Source organism: Rhinatrema bivittatum, chromosome 19 (genome assembly GCF_901001135.1).
Source record: "Rhinatrema bivittatum chromosome 19, aRhiBiv1.1, whole genome shotgun sequence".
Taxonomy (NCBI): Eukaryota; Metazoa; Chordata; class Amphibia; order Gymnophiona; family Rhinatrematidae; genus Rhinatrema; species Rhinatrema bivittatum.
This window is the reverse complement of record NC_042633.1, coordinates 38,190,779-38,203,936: the sequence shown is the minus strand read 5'-3', so window position 1 is coordinate 38,203,936 and position 13,158 is coordinate 38,190,779. Positions and strand designations below refer to the sequence as shown.

At 54.1% G+C, this 13,158-nt stretch overlaps 1 protein-coding gene across 1 annotated transcript in view; it reads left to right on the top strand.

Moving 5' to 3' along the window:
* Positions 1-4,277, top strand: part of ADGRL1 (adhesion G protein-coupled receptor L1) — a 63,026-nt gene extending 58,749 nt beyond the window's left edge. Inside the window, exons 20-23 of the mRNA XM_029584535.1 lie at positions 312-408; positions 1,068-1,196; positions 1,831-1,848; positions 3,517-4,277. Coding sequence (XP_029440395.1) covers positions 312-408; positions 1,068-1,196; positions 1,831-1,848; positions 3,517-4,277 — 1,005 coding nt within the window. The remainder of the gene's footprint in view (positions 1-311; positions 409-1,067; positions 1,197-1,830; positions 1,849-3,516) is intronic.
* Positions 4,278-13,158: the final 8,881 nt, after the last annotated feature.

Below are 13,158 nucleotides of genomic sequence, written 5' to 3'. Positions count from 1 at the left end.
AGCTGACGGACACAGAGATTCTCCAGGGTCTCGCCTGTCCAGTGAACTTCTTGGAGGGTCTTCTGGTGGGGGGGGGGGGGTGAGGGGGGGTGAGAGGGAAGGAAATCAGAGGCAACTGACTGGTGGTTGATGCCTGTTTTGAGCTGGGTGAGATGGGGAGTAGTGCACTATCTGATATCAGACGTTGTAGTAATGCTTGACCTTCCCGGAATGCTTTCAAGATGGGGAAGTTGTCGTGTAATCTCCGTATCCTCTTCTCTGCCCAATCCCCAGCATCTCTCAATGTTGTTCTCTCTTGATTCATCTTAAAGAGTCGGATCAGAAGAATGTGGAATGACACCGTACGGAAACAAACAGAGTCTTCCTTCATGGCTGGTGATATCAACAGCACACCCACATTAAACCGAGGTGAGAGATTCTTCTCTTGTCTGCATAAACTCCCCAGATCTTATCTTTCTGGATACAGCACTAATTCTCCTCCTGTCATCATCCATCTCTCACTAACTATCTCATACCACTCATCCAACGCCATCACTGACCATCACCCAACTCTCAATAACCTCCATCCATCCATCACTGACCATCACCCATCTCTCACTAACCTCCATCCATCCATCACTGACCATCACCCATCTCTCAATAACCTCCATCACTCTCTTACTCACCCTCACCTACCTTTCACTAACTTCCATCACGACCCTTACCCATCTCTCACTAACCTCCTTTACTCCCTAACTGACCATCACCCATCTTTCACTAACCTCCATTCATCCATCACTGACCATCACCCATCTCTCACTAACTTTCCTCCCTCCTTAACTAACCATCACCCATCTCTCACTATCTCATACGAGTCATCCAACACCATCAATGACCATTATCCATCTCTCACTAATCTCCCTCGTTCCCTCACTGATCATCACTCATCTCTCACTAACCTCCATCACTCCCTCACTGACCTTTACCCATCTCTCACTAACCTCCATCACTCCCTCACTGACCATCACCCATCTCTCACTAAATGTAAGACCCAATTGTAGTTGTCTGCTCTTTGTTACGTTTTGTAGGGACGATGGGCAATCACCTGCTAACGAACCCCGTATTGCAGACTCGAAGTGGGAGCAGTCCCTACAACACTCTGATAGCGGAGTCTGTGGGATTCAGTCCCTCCTCACCTCCCGTCTTCAACTCCCCAGGTAAGAAATCCCCCTCCCCCTCCAATCTATCCCTCTCACCCACCCCTCCCCTTCCATTCTTTCCGAGTCACTCTTCTCCCCCCCCCCCCCAATTCGATCCCGTCCCAGTCTGTCTCTCTCACATCTCTTCCATACAAGTCCCTCTTCCCCCTCACTGACTTCATGCTCTCTCCCTTCCTCTCCTCACAATTACGTAATCCTCACTCCTCCACCTCCCCTTTCATAACCACACTTCCTGTCCCATGCTAGCCACCCCTCCTCCCTGCTCCTCTCTCACACAGACCTCTCATCCCACTCCTCCCTATTGGAGGGTCCTTTCTCCCCCCCCCCCTCCCATGTGGCACTAGAAGGGTGGAGCGTGACTGTGGTCTGAGCTCTCGTGTACCCGGGGTGGATATGCGTCCATATGCGCACGTGGTGGGGTGGATGCGGTGCATGGGGGGAGAGGGGGCCGGGGAGTGGTTAATGTATATGTGGGGAGGGGAGGGGGGGGTGGGTTATGATTATTCTTGGGTGAGGTTCTCCACCTCAGCGTAACTTCTCTCTCTCTCTCTCTCTCTCTCTCTCTCTCTCTCTCCCTTTCTCTCCCCCCTCCCCACCCTCCTTCTCTCCTCTCCTTCCACGCCTGCGGCAGGGACCTTCCCAGAGTCCAGTACGTCACTCCTTTCCACTTCGCTTTCGCAGTAAATGTTTCTTTCATTGCTGGTTGACTGGGGAAGAGCGAGGGTGGGAAAGGGGTGGAAAGGAGGGTGGGAGCATAGGAGGGGGCGCCCCTCCCCCCTCCCCATGCCGTTCCTCGCCTGGCCAAATAGGGGTGAGGCCGCAGTATCCGGATGGGGTTTAGGGGGCCGTGATCGCTACTTTAGCCCGACCCTCTGTTTCCCCTCCCCCTCCCCCTCTCCCCCCCCCCCCATTCCCTGCCGTTCTAGGGAGCAGGGTCCCCGTTACAGTTCCCTCTGTTGAATTTAAGAGGGCCCGGCCCGATGACATTGTGCGCCAGCGCCTGAGGATTATCCGGGTCCTGTTCCCGGCTCCGCCCCCCCCCCCCCCCCCCCGGCTCCTCAGGCCGGGCGGAGCAATGGGAATGCTGCGGACTCCCAGCTGTTGCAGCGCGGCAACATCTGGGGCAGCCACGTTCTGTGGGGTGGGGGAGGGGGGGGAGGAAGATTGTCCAGAGGGAGCCGCAATCAGTGGCCACAGCTTGGTAGGGGGGGGGGGGGCTATATTGCTGCAGTGACTGGGGCTGGGAGTATGGTGGGGGGGGGGGGTTTAAGGCTCATGGTGCCATAGGCAGGGGTGGGAGAAGGAGGTTAGGGAGGGGTTTAATAACCAGGCCAGGGGGGGGGGGGGAGGGCAACCGAAGGATGGGAAGGGTGGGAGAGGGAAGAGCAGGGGTCCAATCCCCCCCAGCATGTCCGGGGCTCAGACGTTCCCGGGGGGAACCCCCCCATCCCACCCCCCCTTCTGATCTGGTGTCGCCCTTCCCTCCTTTCTCCCTGCTCCCTGTTTTGATTCTTGAAATTTTTAATCGCTCCGTGCCTCCCTTCCCCCCTCCCGGGTCAAGTCCCACTGGTCCTGGTTCTGATCTTTAAAAAAAACAACAACCCCTCCCTCCCCAAACCGAGCAGGTTACAGCAGGGGGCGGGCAACTCCAGTCCTTGAGTGTCGCAAGCCGGTTGGGTTTCCGCGCACTGGACCTGCATGAGATGCACCTCCACGCGCCGCCTCCATGCACCTCATCCACACTTCTTGTGGATTTCCCGAAAACCCAATTGGCTTGCGGCGCCTGAGCACCAGATTTTCTTAACTCCTGGGTTGATTGGGGGGGGGGCCGACGAGGCGCCCAACCGGTGCCCTGTCAGGAGGTTCTGTTCTGATCCGAGGCGGCCTCCAACGTGGCGGAGGTTGGAATGGCCATGAGAAACGGGCGTGAGAACCCGGCGTTTGCCAATATTTCTTCAGCGCCGTCGAACGCACCTGGCTCTGTACGGGAAAAATTCTCGTAGGCTATGGTGGCCTGCCCCGAAATTGCTTAGAGAAACAAACACTAGGAAGTTCAGAGGCGTGTTCGAGGCCACACAGAAAGTTGGTGTCAGCGGTGGGATTTTGCAGCTCTGTATTCTGCACAGCCTACCCTTAGCGCCCCGTGTTGATGCGTGATTGGGGTGTTCCGCTGATGACCCTACTTTTCATCAACTACTGGGAGTCACACCGGTGGGTGCGACTCCCACGTCTTTTGATTAAATTCTCCCCTCTTTTTTTTTCTCTCTCTCTCTCTCTTTCTCTCTTTTTGTTTTTTGCCCTCCTCTTTGTCTTCCAGAGCACACCCTGAACAACGCCCGGGACGCCTGTGGCATGGACACCCTCCCCCTCAACGGGAACTTCAACAACAGCTACTCCCTCCGCAGTGGTGACTTCCCCGCCGAGGGGCCCAAGATTGCCGACTGCCGGCGCAACCTGGCCGACGCGGCCGCCTTCGAGAAGATGATCATCTCGGAGCTGGTCCACAACAACCTGCGCGGCGGGGGCGGCACCGGCTCCGTCAAGGGCCACGGGGGCGAGGGCAGCACGGCGGCCGGCGCCAACGGAGGAGGGGGCGTCGGCCGCGAGGGCGACGCCACTGTCCCTGACGCCCCCTCCCTGACCCACGAGGAGAACCTGGAGATCGAGCTCATGTACAAAGCCCTGGAGGAGCCGCTGCTCCTGCAGAGGGCCCAGTCCATCCTCTACCAGAGCGACCTGGAGGAGTCGGAGAGCTGCACGGCGGAGCTGGGGGAGGCGGGCGAGGGGGAACAGGCCCGCTCCCCCAACAGGGACTCCTTGTACACTAGCATGACCAACCTGAGGGACTCGCCCTACCCCGACAGCAGCCCCGAGGCCACGGTGGTGGTGGGGGAGGTGCTGCCCCGCCCGCCGGCCCTCGGAGACATCTACTACACCAACCGGCCCGGCCTGGTGCCCCGCGGCCAGCTGCAGGCCTACTACCAGAGACCGAATCACGACGGCTACATGGTACAGGCCGCAGCAGAAGGGACTGTGCCGGAGGGGGACGGCCAAATGCAACTGGTTACCAGCCTTTGAAACCGAAACTGTATCGACAGGGTGGGCCCCCCCCCCCCGTCGAGGACCCCCTTTCCTACCCCCCGCCCCACCCTGTCCTCTCCCTCAGCCTCCTGGCTCTCGATTCGGTGTGGGGCTTGCACCTGTGTGGGTGCCTGGGAGGGGGCAAGAAGCAGGATGGGGGGGAGAGGGGAGACGAAGGAAAGCAAAGGGGGGGGGGAAGTGTGGGGGTGAACGGGGAGGGGGGGGGAGGCTTTGGGTGGAAGGCGGCGGGTGGGGGATCAAAGACTTTGCCAAGTTGAAGGGATGAGGAGGGGGCGTTTACCTTCTTTCATTTCCCCACCCCCCTCCTCTGGTGTCGCTCCCGCCCACCTTCTCTGCCTCTCAAAAAAAAACTTGACATTTCGTTCAAGAACGGTTAAAACGAATGATTACGAACTGAAATATCTTAACCCCCTCCCCCGAAGGGGGAGCAAAGGTCAGGAGAAGAGCGTTGGAGTGGGTGAAGGTGAGGTAAGCCTTATTTCTCTGAAAGTGGGGAAGAGACCACCATGGAGAGAGAGAGAGAGAGAAACGGATTTAATGAAACCTCTTTTGCAAAAAAAAAAAAAAAAAAGTGAAAATCGAAATGGAACAGAATAGAATGATATGTAACCCATCCCCCCCCCCCCCCCCCCCCAAAGTCCCAATTTCTATAAGCCATGAATGGATGTGTCAAACTGAGACGGGATAGGGACTTCAACAAGCAAGATGGAAGCAGCTTGCATGGCTGCATCGTCACGATTGTTGCCAAAAAAATTATATATATACAAATATATATATATATATATATATATATATATATAAAATTATATATGTCTGAACAAGTATGTGGTGGCCCAGCATTCACCTTCCAGTATTTGCCCATCGCCAATGGGGGAGCGGATTACAAAAACAGCGACGAAGAAAAGTGAGAAAAGGAAACGCGGCCAGTGGGAGATTTGATTACAGAAAGGAAAACAGGAAATAGCGGCCAATGGGGAAAATCAGATCTCAAACAAGGCGTGAAGAAACAGCGGCCAATGGGGAAAATCAGATCTCAAGCAGCGGCCAATGGGGAAAATCAGATCTCAAACAAGGCGTGAAGAAACAGCAGCCAATGGGGAAAATCAGATCTCAAACAAGGCGTGAAGAAACAGCGGCCAATGGGGAAAATCAGATCTCAAACAACACGTTAAGAAACAGCAGCCAATGGGGAAAATCAGATCTCAAACAACGCGTGAAGAAACAGCGGCCAATGGGGAAAATCAGATCTCAAACAAGGCATGAAGAAACAGCGGCCAATGGGGAAAATCAGATCAGAAACAGCGGCCAATGGGGCAAATCAGATCTCAAGCAGCGGCCAATGGGGAAAATCAGATCTCAAACAACGCGTGAAGAAACAGCAGCCAATGGGGAAAATCAGATCGGAAACAGCGTTCAATGGGGAAAATCAGATCTCAAGCAGCGGCCAATGGGGAAAATCAGATCTCAAACAACGTGTGAAGAAACAGCGGCCAATGGGGAAAATCAGATCAGAAACAGCGGCCAATGGGGAAAATCAGATTGCAAACAGCGGCCAATGGGGAAAATCAGATCTCAAAATAGTGGCCAATGGGGAAACCTGGAAGATGGAGGAGCGGTGAAAGGAGATGGTGTTCTCAGGAAACTAAGAACAAGAAAAAAAAAAAAAGGTGGAATTCCGTGAGAGAAAGGGAATGCAGATTTTAAAACAATGTTAAAAACCCTGACAGAAGATTTTTTTTTCGGAGGGACAAGAGGGAGGTCCAGGAGTCGTCGATGAGAAAATGCTTTCACCTTTCCTTTCTCCACATGGGTGAAAAAGAGAATTAAAAAATATTCGGAAGCGTCTGAGAAGAGGTGGCAGCCATGGACTCAGTCAGTTTTCTCAGCAAATGGCGGCCATCTTGGGTTTTTTTTTGGTTTTTTTTTAAGGAAGAGGTTTTCTTTGTGGCACTTTTCATAGACCTCGCTTATTTAGGGGCCTCTCCCATCTTCACGCCATCCTTTCCCACCCCCGCCTCCCCACCAGAGGATGTGGGAGATGGGGGTCGAGGGAGAGGCCTGTAAAACCCAACAAACAAACACTTTCTGGAATGAATGAATGAGGCCTTTTTTTTTTTTTTTCCTGCCACCCGAATGAGAGAGGCGGGGAGAGGGGGTTGTGAAGCTTCGAAATTTGGACCCTGTTTCTCTCTCCCAGACCTCCCTTAACGTTTACAAAAGACAAGGGAACAAAAGCCTCCAGGCTGACCCAACCTTTCAGCAAAACTGCTCGGTCGGCCATTTTGTGTCCAGTGGGAGGCGGCAGAATTGTTGTCAAATCCCCCTCTTAAAATGCAGCAGACTGAACCAGATGTAAACTTTTATTAACAAGAGGGGCTTCGGGGGGGGGGGGGGTGGGGGTGGATTGCGAACTGGAAGAGAATAAGGACAAGATCTTTTGTTTTAACCAAAAAGAAAAAAGGTGAGCCTGCCCCTCCAGATGCGGGAGTGCTGGGAGCGTCGCACCCTTTCTGGATCCAGGATGAAAAGGGTTAAAGGTCAACGTTTTTAAGTAGGCAGGACGTTTGTTTCTCCTTTGCACTTTTTTTTTGTTGTTGTTTTTCTCTCAGAAAGACAATAATCCCTTGTCAAGCACAACTTCGGGGGGGCAATTCTTCTATTGCACACCCCCCCTCTCAACCCCCACCTGACTTCCTCCTGGAGAAAGAGGGATCCCCACAACTGGACTTTGTTTCATGAGTTGGAGGGGAGAGGAGGTATTGAAACTTTGACCGTTGTAAATATAAGAAAGAGAGACAGAGAGAGAAAAGCAACTCTACTAAAAAAAATAAAAATACAAATACAGGGCGGGGAGCAGGGGGCAGGAAGGGGGGAAACTAAAAAGAGAGATCTGGGATGCTCTGTCCCCTCTCCTCCCCCACCCGATTGCTAGAACGCCGGACACGGACAATGCTTCTAAAAAAAAAAAAAAAAAAAAAATGAAATTTCTGCAAAAGGAGGGAGCGGATTTTTACAATCAACGAACGAACGGACGAAAAAAACAAACAAACAAAAAAAAACAAAACAAAAACCTCCATTTTTGGCACAATTTTTATGTAATATATTCCATTTCCTGTTGTCATTTCCGTGACCTTTGACATTTCACCTTCAGCTTCCTCCCGCCGCCGCCACCACCACCAAACAGGAAGTACTTTGACGTTAGCGTAAAAGACAGTCGCATTGTCATGCTCACTGCCACTGTGGAATTGTGGGTATTACTTACTACAAGACCCAAAGATGCTTTTTTTTTTTGTTTGTTTTTTTTTCCATCGTCGACGCCATGGACACGCTATTTCCATGTTTACCTTGGTGGACGCGGCTTGTTCTCGTTGGGGGGGGGGGCGTGGGAGGGGCGTTGAGAGGGGGGGCGAAGCGACGCTCACTCTGTCGTAGTCCGATTCAGGTTCTGTTGATATGTATGTATATTTTTTTTCTTTTTTTTTGTTGTGTGGCTGCCGATTAACGCCAACCTCCCTGCTCCCCCCTCACCCCCCCCCCCCCCCTCACCCCCCTCCCCCCCCGCCCTGGCAAGATGACTATGAATCCCATGGGGGGTGGGGGATAATGAGGGTGGGCAGACCCGGGGAATCGGCCGGGCCTGTCGTTGTCGGACTGGAGGGGCGGTGGGGTGACTTGGGGGTTGTAAGGCCCGGGAGGAAGAGGGTAGACGGAGGGTCGTGTGCCGTCTCGCCAGCTCATGGCTGTTTTAGGGGGGGGGGGGGCAATGCCATAATAATAACATTCTGTGCCAACCGTGGGTGAAATTCATCGCCCTGCAGGGGCTGCGTTTGGTCTCCTGGAATCGAGAACCCATCTGCCAATACGTTACGTGGGGGTCTCCGGGAGCGCAGGACACTTGATGTCAGGCTGAGATCCGCATCCACTCCTGGGATTTTTTTTTTTTTTTTTAATTCCTGCTCCATCGTGCTCTGGGTCACATTAAGTAGATGGGAATGTTGGGGGGGGGGGGGGGGTTTGTCCATGACAAACATTAAGACCAAAAGGGACCCCAAGCCACGGGGGAGGGAGGGGGGGAGGGGGAGAAATCAGGACTGGATGAGAACCGGACGTCGATGCTGGACATTTATTGAGGACACCGAAGCAAGGCGAGAGGGGCCTCTTGTGGGTTGTTTTTCCTTTCCAAAGATGTAGGGGCGATGCCTCGGTGCGCCCCCATCCCCACCCCCACCCCGCGCTGCCGGACACCGAACCTGTATACGACGCGTCCTCCATCCAGAATGGCAACGGAGCTCGTCCCCGATTCTACTCCGAGCCGCCTGGGTTCTTACTCCCGGGGAGTCACATTGCACTGGCTTTCTCCCCCCCCCCCCCCCCCCCCCCCCCCCCCGCATCCTCCGGAGCGATGCAAAGCACGGGTAACCTTCTGAGAAGCAACTCCCCCCCCCCCCGCCCCCTAGTCCTGAGCTATTCCTGCCCCCTCCCCAATAGCTGGGCCCCGGCAACCTGCGGGTCAAGGTCCTGCGCTCGCCGGGAGAGTCGTCCCCCCCCACCCCCCCCACCCCCCCTTGAATGCACAGGATCGAAGCTTGGACGAGAAATGTAAAAAAAAACCAAAACAGATAAGGTGAGGCCTTTTTATTGGGCCAACTATTAATATATTTCTTGACCGGCGTTCGAGAGCTGCCGCTCTCTTTCTCTGGTCAGCAAAGGATGAGCAAAAGTGGACATTGCCGGACAATCTAAGTGAATCGTAAAGAAGCGATGGGGGGGAGGAGGATATCCTTCGCCCTACCCCCTCCTCTAATTAAAGGCAAGACCCAGTTCCTGCAGAGAGAAGATGGAAGCACCCACCCCACAGGGAAAGTGAACACGACACCTCCTGGGAGAGGGGGGGGGGGGACGCATGGGGACCAGGCCACTGCCTCGATGACCTCTGGATCAGGATGGGTCAAAACCCTCCCCCCCCCCCCCCCCCCTCCGACCACTTTGCAACCCTCAAGAAAACCCTCTGGCGAGACCTTAGGTTTCCTATCACAGTATGAGCCATAAAATGACACGGCCCGGTCCCGCTTCCGATCTCTTCTGTTTCCTGCCCGTGTCTCGTATTTTGTTCCCCCCATTCTGACCTGAAAAAAAAAAGAGAGAGAGAGAGACATTATTGGCTCCTGAAAGCCAAGCAAGAGAACTGCACTAAGGAGTGGGCCCAGCCTGGCTGACCTTTATTCCCCCCCACCCCCTGCTGACCTGGTCAATGACGGCAGCAGACGGAGGTCGGACTTGGACCTGTCCCTTTCAAGCTTCATCCCACAGGGGTCGCTTCCCCGGTGCTTCACTGCCATCCTTTCGGCGCCAGGGATCCCCCGTGTTTACCCCACGCTCTGCCGGGCGTTAATTTCCGAAGGTTGCAGAGTATCGGCTGTTACGGGGAGTCGTGCCTCCGCCCCCCCCCCCCCCCCCGGCCTCCGTGCTGTACGCGGGCGGCGGCGCTGCGGCGTGTGGGAGTTAGCGGCAGCAGTGAGAATAATGCAACGTTGGGTGCCCCTGGCCTCGTGGCCAGGCACGGACGACCGGGGTAAGCAGGGCCAAGGGGGTGCGGTGAGGGGACACCAGGAGCTTGCTCTGGGGGGGGGGGGGGGGGTTCGCTTTGACATCATCATCATCCTCCCTCCCGCCGCCCTCCAAGCGCTTCCAGGACCTGCACAGCTGGGTTTCTGATCCTTCAAGGAACATCTGCATCAAAAGGGCCTCTCTCAAACCCAAACTTTTACCCTCTAAAACTGCCCCTGCTTTTTTTTTTTTTTTTTACAAAACATAACCCCCCCCCCCCCCCCCAGGTAGGGAGAATGTACACCCCCATCCCGAGCACGCTCCCCTGTAAAGCCAGAATTGGGCACTGGTCCTGTAGGCAAGACAGGGGCAGAGCCAGCCCCACCCACAGGTGGCTGCAGAAGGTGGACGCTGCCTCTGCTGGATCAGGCGTGGGTCTACGACCGAGGGGGGGCGGAGCCAGAAGGTGAGGAGTAGATGAGGGTTTCGCCCCCTCCCCTTCCAGTCCCTTGCTTAGATGGCTACAAACCATTCTGTACCTCCCACCAGAGTTCCCTCCCTCCCTCCCTCCCCCCCACCCACCTCTGACATTCCTGTCACATCCCCCCCCCTCCCCAACCCCACCCCGCAGGCTGAGGTTCCACGAGGCATCTGCCACGCATCCTGTGCCTTTACGAAGATGTGTGTCCCCCCCCCCCCCCCCCCCACCGTTCGTTTCCCCTCATCAGAACCAAACCGGACAATGGAAGAAGAGGATGGTGCACCTCCGGCAAGACCTGTGCACGCACACACACACACAGACGCACACACACACAGACATGCGAACGCACACAGACACACGTGCGCACACAGACGCACAGACACACGCGCACACACACCACGCACACAGACACACACACACACACAGACGCACACACACACAGACATGCGAACGCACACAGACACACGTGCGCACACAGACACACACACACGCGCACACACGCACGCACAGGCACACACGCACACAGACACACGCGCGCACACGCACACAGACACACGCGCACACAGACACGCACGCACAGGCACAGACACATACACGCGTACATAATCTATTGTCCTTTTATAAATTATTTTCTGTACCTATTTATTTCATGACGTTTTCATGTTTATCTTTCTTTTTTTTTTTTTTTATTCCTTTTGTCATTCTTTTCGATATGCCAAACCAATTCTGGGTCGAGTGCATTACAAAGAATAAAATGAAAAAATAAATAAACTCTACAAATGAAAAAAAAAAAAAAAAAAACTGCAAATGTATTTAAAATATGGAAAAAAAAAAGGTGTGGTGGTGCTATTGCTGGAGAGGAATTAAAAAAACATGAATGGTAAAAAAAAAGAAAAGGAAGCAGATTTCTGGATGTCCACGTGGCAGCAGAGATTTTCTGGTGGAGGAGGGGAGGGGGAGAGGTTCAGGGGTTACTGCGATAAGTCATCTCCCCCTCCCCCACCCCCCCAGGATGACAGGTAATGGGTGAAACTGGGGTAAATGATGGAACGGAGGTTCCCCGCCCCAGGGGGGACAGGGGCTGCCCGATTTCCCCCCCCCCCCCCCCGCCCGTAGGTTACAGGTAGGAGCTATGGGGGGGGGGGGGGGGGGCAAGGCTTCGATCTCATGGCTTGGTCAGTGGGAACCTTCCTGCCCCGTGCACGCGCCGGTTGGGCGCGAGGGTCTCTTCCACGATCTTCTGACAGGTGCGGAGAAGCAGGAGTTCTGACTCGCTTTTGTGGTCTTGGGGGGGACCCGGGGCTGATGAGTTGTATTCTTTGCCAGCCCCGATGCCCGCCTGCCAGCGAAATGCCGGGTTTGAGGGCATCCGTGGCTCTTTACGGGCGAGCTATGTTACTGGTGGGTCTCTGGATCTAGGGACGCCTTTATTGGAGGGGGGTAGCGCCACAGAACGTGGTTTGGAGGCGCAAGGAAAATATTCTGGGATGTTTTGTCAGCCTTAAAAGAGGCAGCCATGCCACAGGGTTACTCTGTTGATTGCGGGGAAGGCTTGTGCAGAGCGAGAGAGCCGGCTGTGTGTAAGTAGAAAGGTAAGATGTGCAAAGGTTTTTATTTTTTTTTTAATTCATTTAGAACATATAGGGGGGGGTTTTACCTCACACCGAGCTTATGACAGACAGACAGCCCTGAGCAGCGGAAAAGCTTGGGGAAGCAGGAGGGCACCTGGCAGTGGACAACAAGGGCAGTAACCACTAACCAGAGATGTAGGGACTGCTGAGGGAGAGAGAGAGAGGTAAACCGGGGCAATAACCAGAGATATAGGGACTGCTGAGGGGGAGAGAGGGATAGACAGGGTCAATAACCAGTGATGTAGGGACTGCTGAAGGAGAGAGAGGTACAGAAAGGATCAATAACCAAAGGTATAGGGACTGCTGAGGGGGGAGAGAGAGGTAAACCGGGGCAATAACCAGAGATATAGTGACTGCTGAGGGAGAGAGAGGGGTAAACCGGGGCAATAACCAGAGATATAGGGACTGCGGAGGGAGGGAGAAGGTAGATAGGGGCAATAACCAATGATATAGGGACTGCTGAGGGAGAGAGAGGTATAGATGGGGCAATAACCAGTGATTATAGGGATTGCTGAGGGAGAGAGAGGTACAGAAAGGATCAATAACCAAAGGTATAGGGACTGCTGAGGGGGAGAGAGAGGTAAACCGGGGCAATAGCCAGAGATATAGTGACTGCTGAGGGAGAGAAAGGGGTAAACCGGGGCAATAACCAGAGATATAGGGACTGCGGAGGGAGGGAGAAGGTAGATAGGGGCAATAACCAATGAATTAGGGACTGCTGAGGGGGAGAGAAGGGTAAAAAGGGGCAATAACCAGAGATATAGGGACTGCTGAGGGAGAGAGAGGTATAGATGGGGCAATAACCAGTGATTATAGGGATTGCTGAGGGAGAGAGAGGTATAGATGGCAATAACCAATGATATAAGGACTGCTGAGAGAGAGGTATAGATGGGGCAATAACCGGTGCTATAGGGTCTGCTGAGGGGGAGAGAGGTATAGACTGGAGCAATAACCAGAAATATAGGGACTGCTGAGGAGAAGAGAGAGGTAAACCATGGCAATAACCAGAGATATAGGGACTGCTGAGGGGGAGAGAGTTATAGACGGGGTCAATAACCAGTGCTATAGGGACTGCTGAGGGGGAGATAGGTATAGACGGGGTCAATAACCAGTGCTATAGCGACTGCTGAGGGGGAGAGAGGTATAGACGGGGAAATAACCAGAGATATAGGGACTTCTGAGGGAGACAGAGGTATAG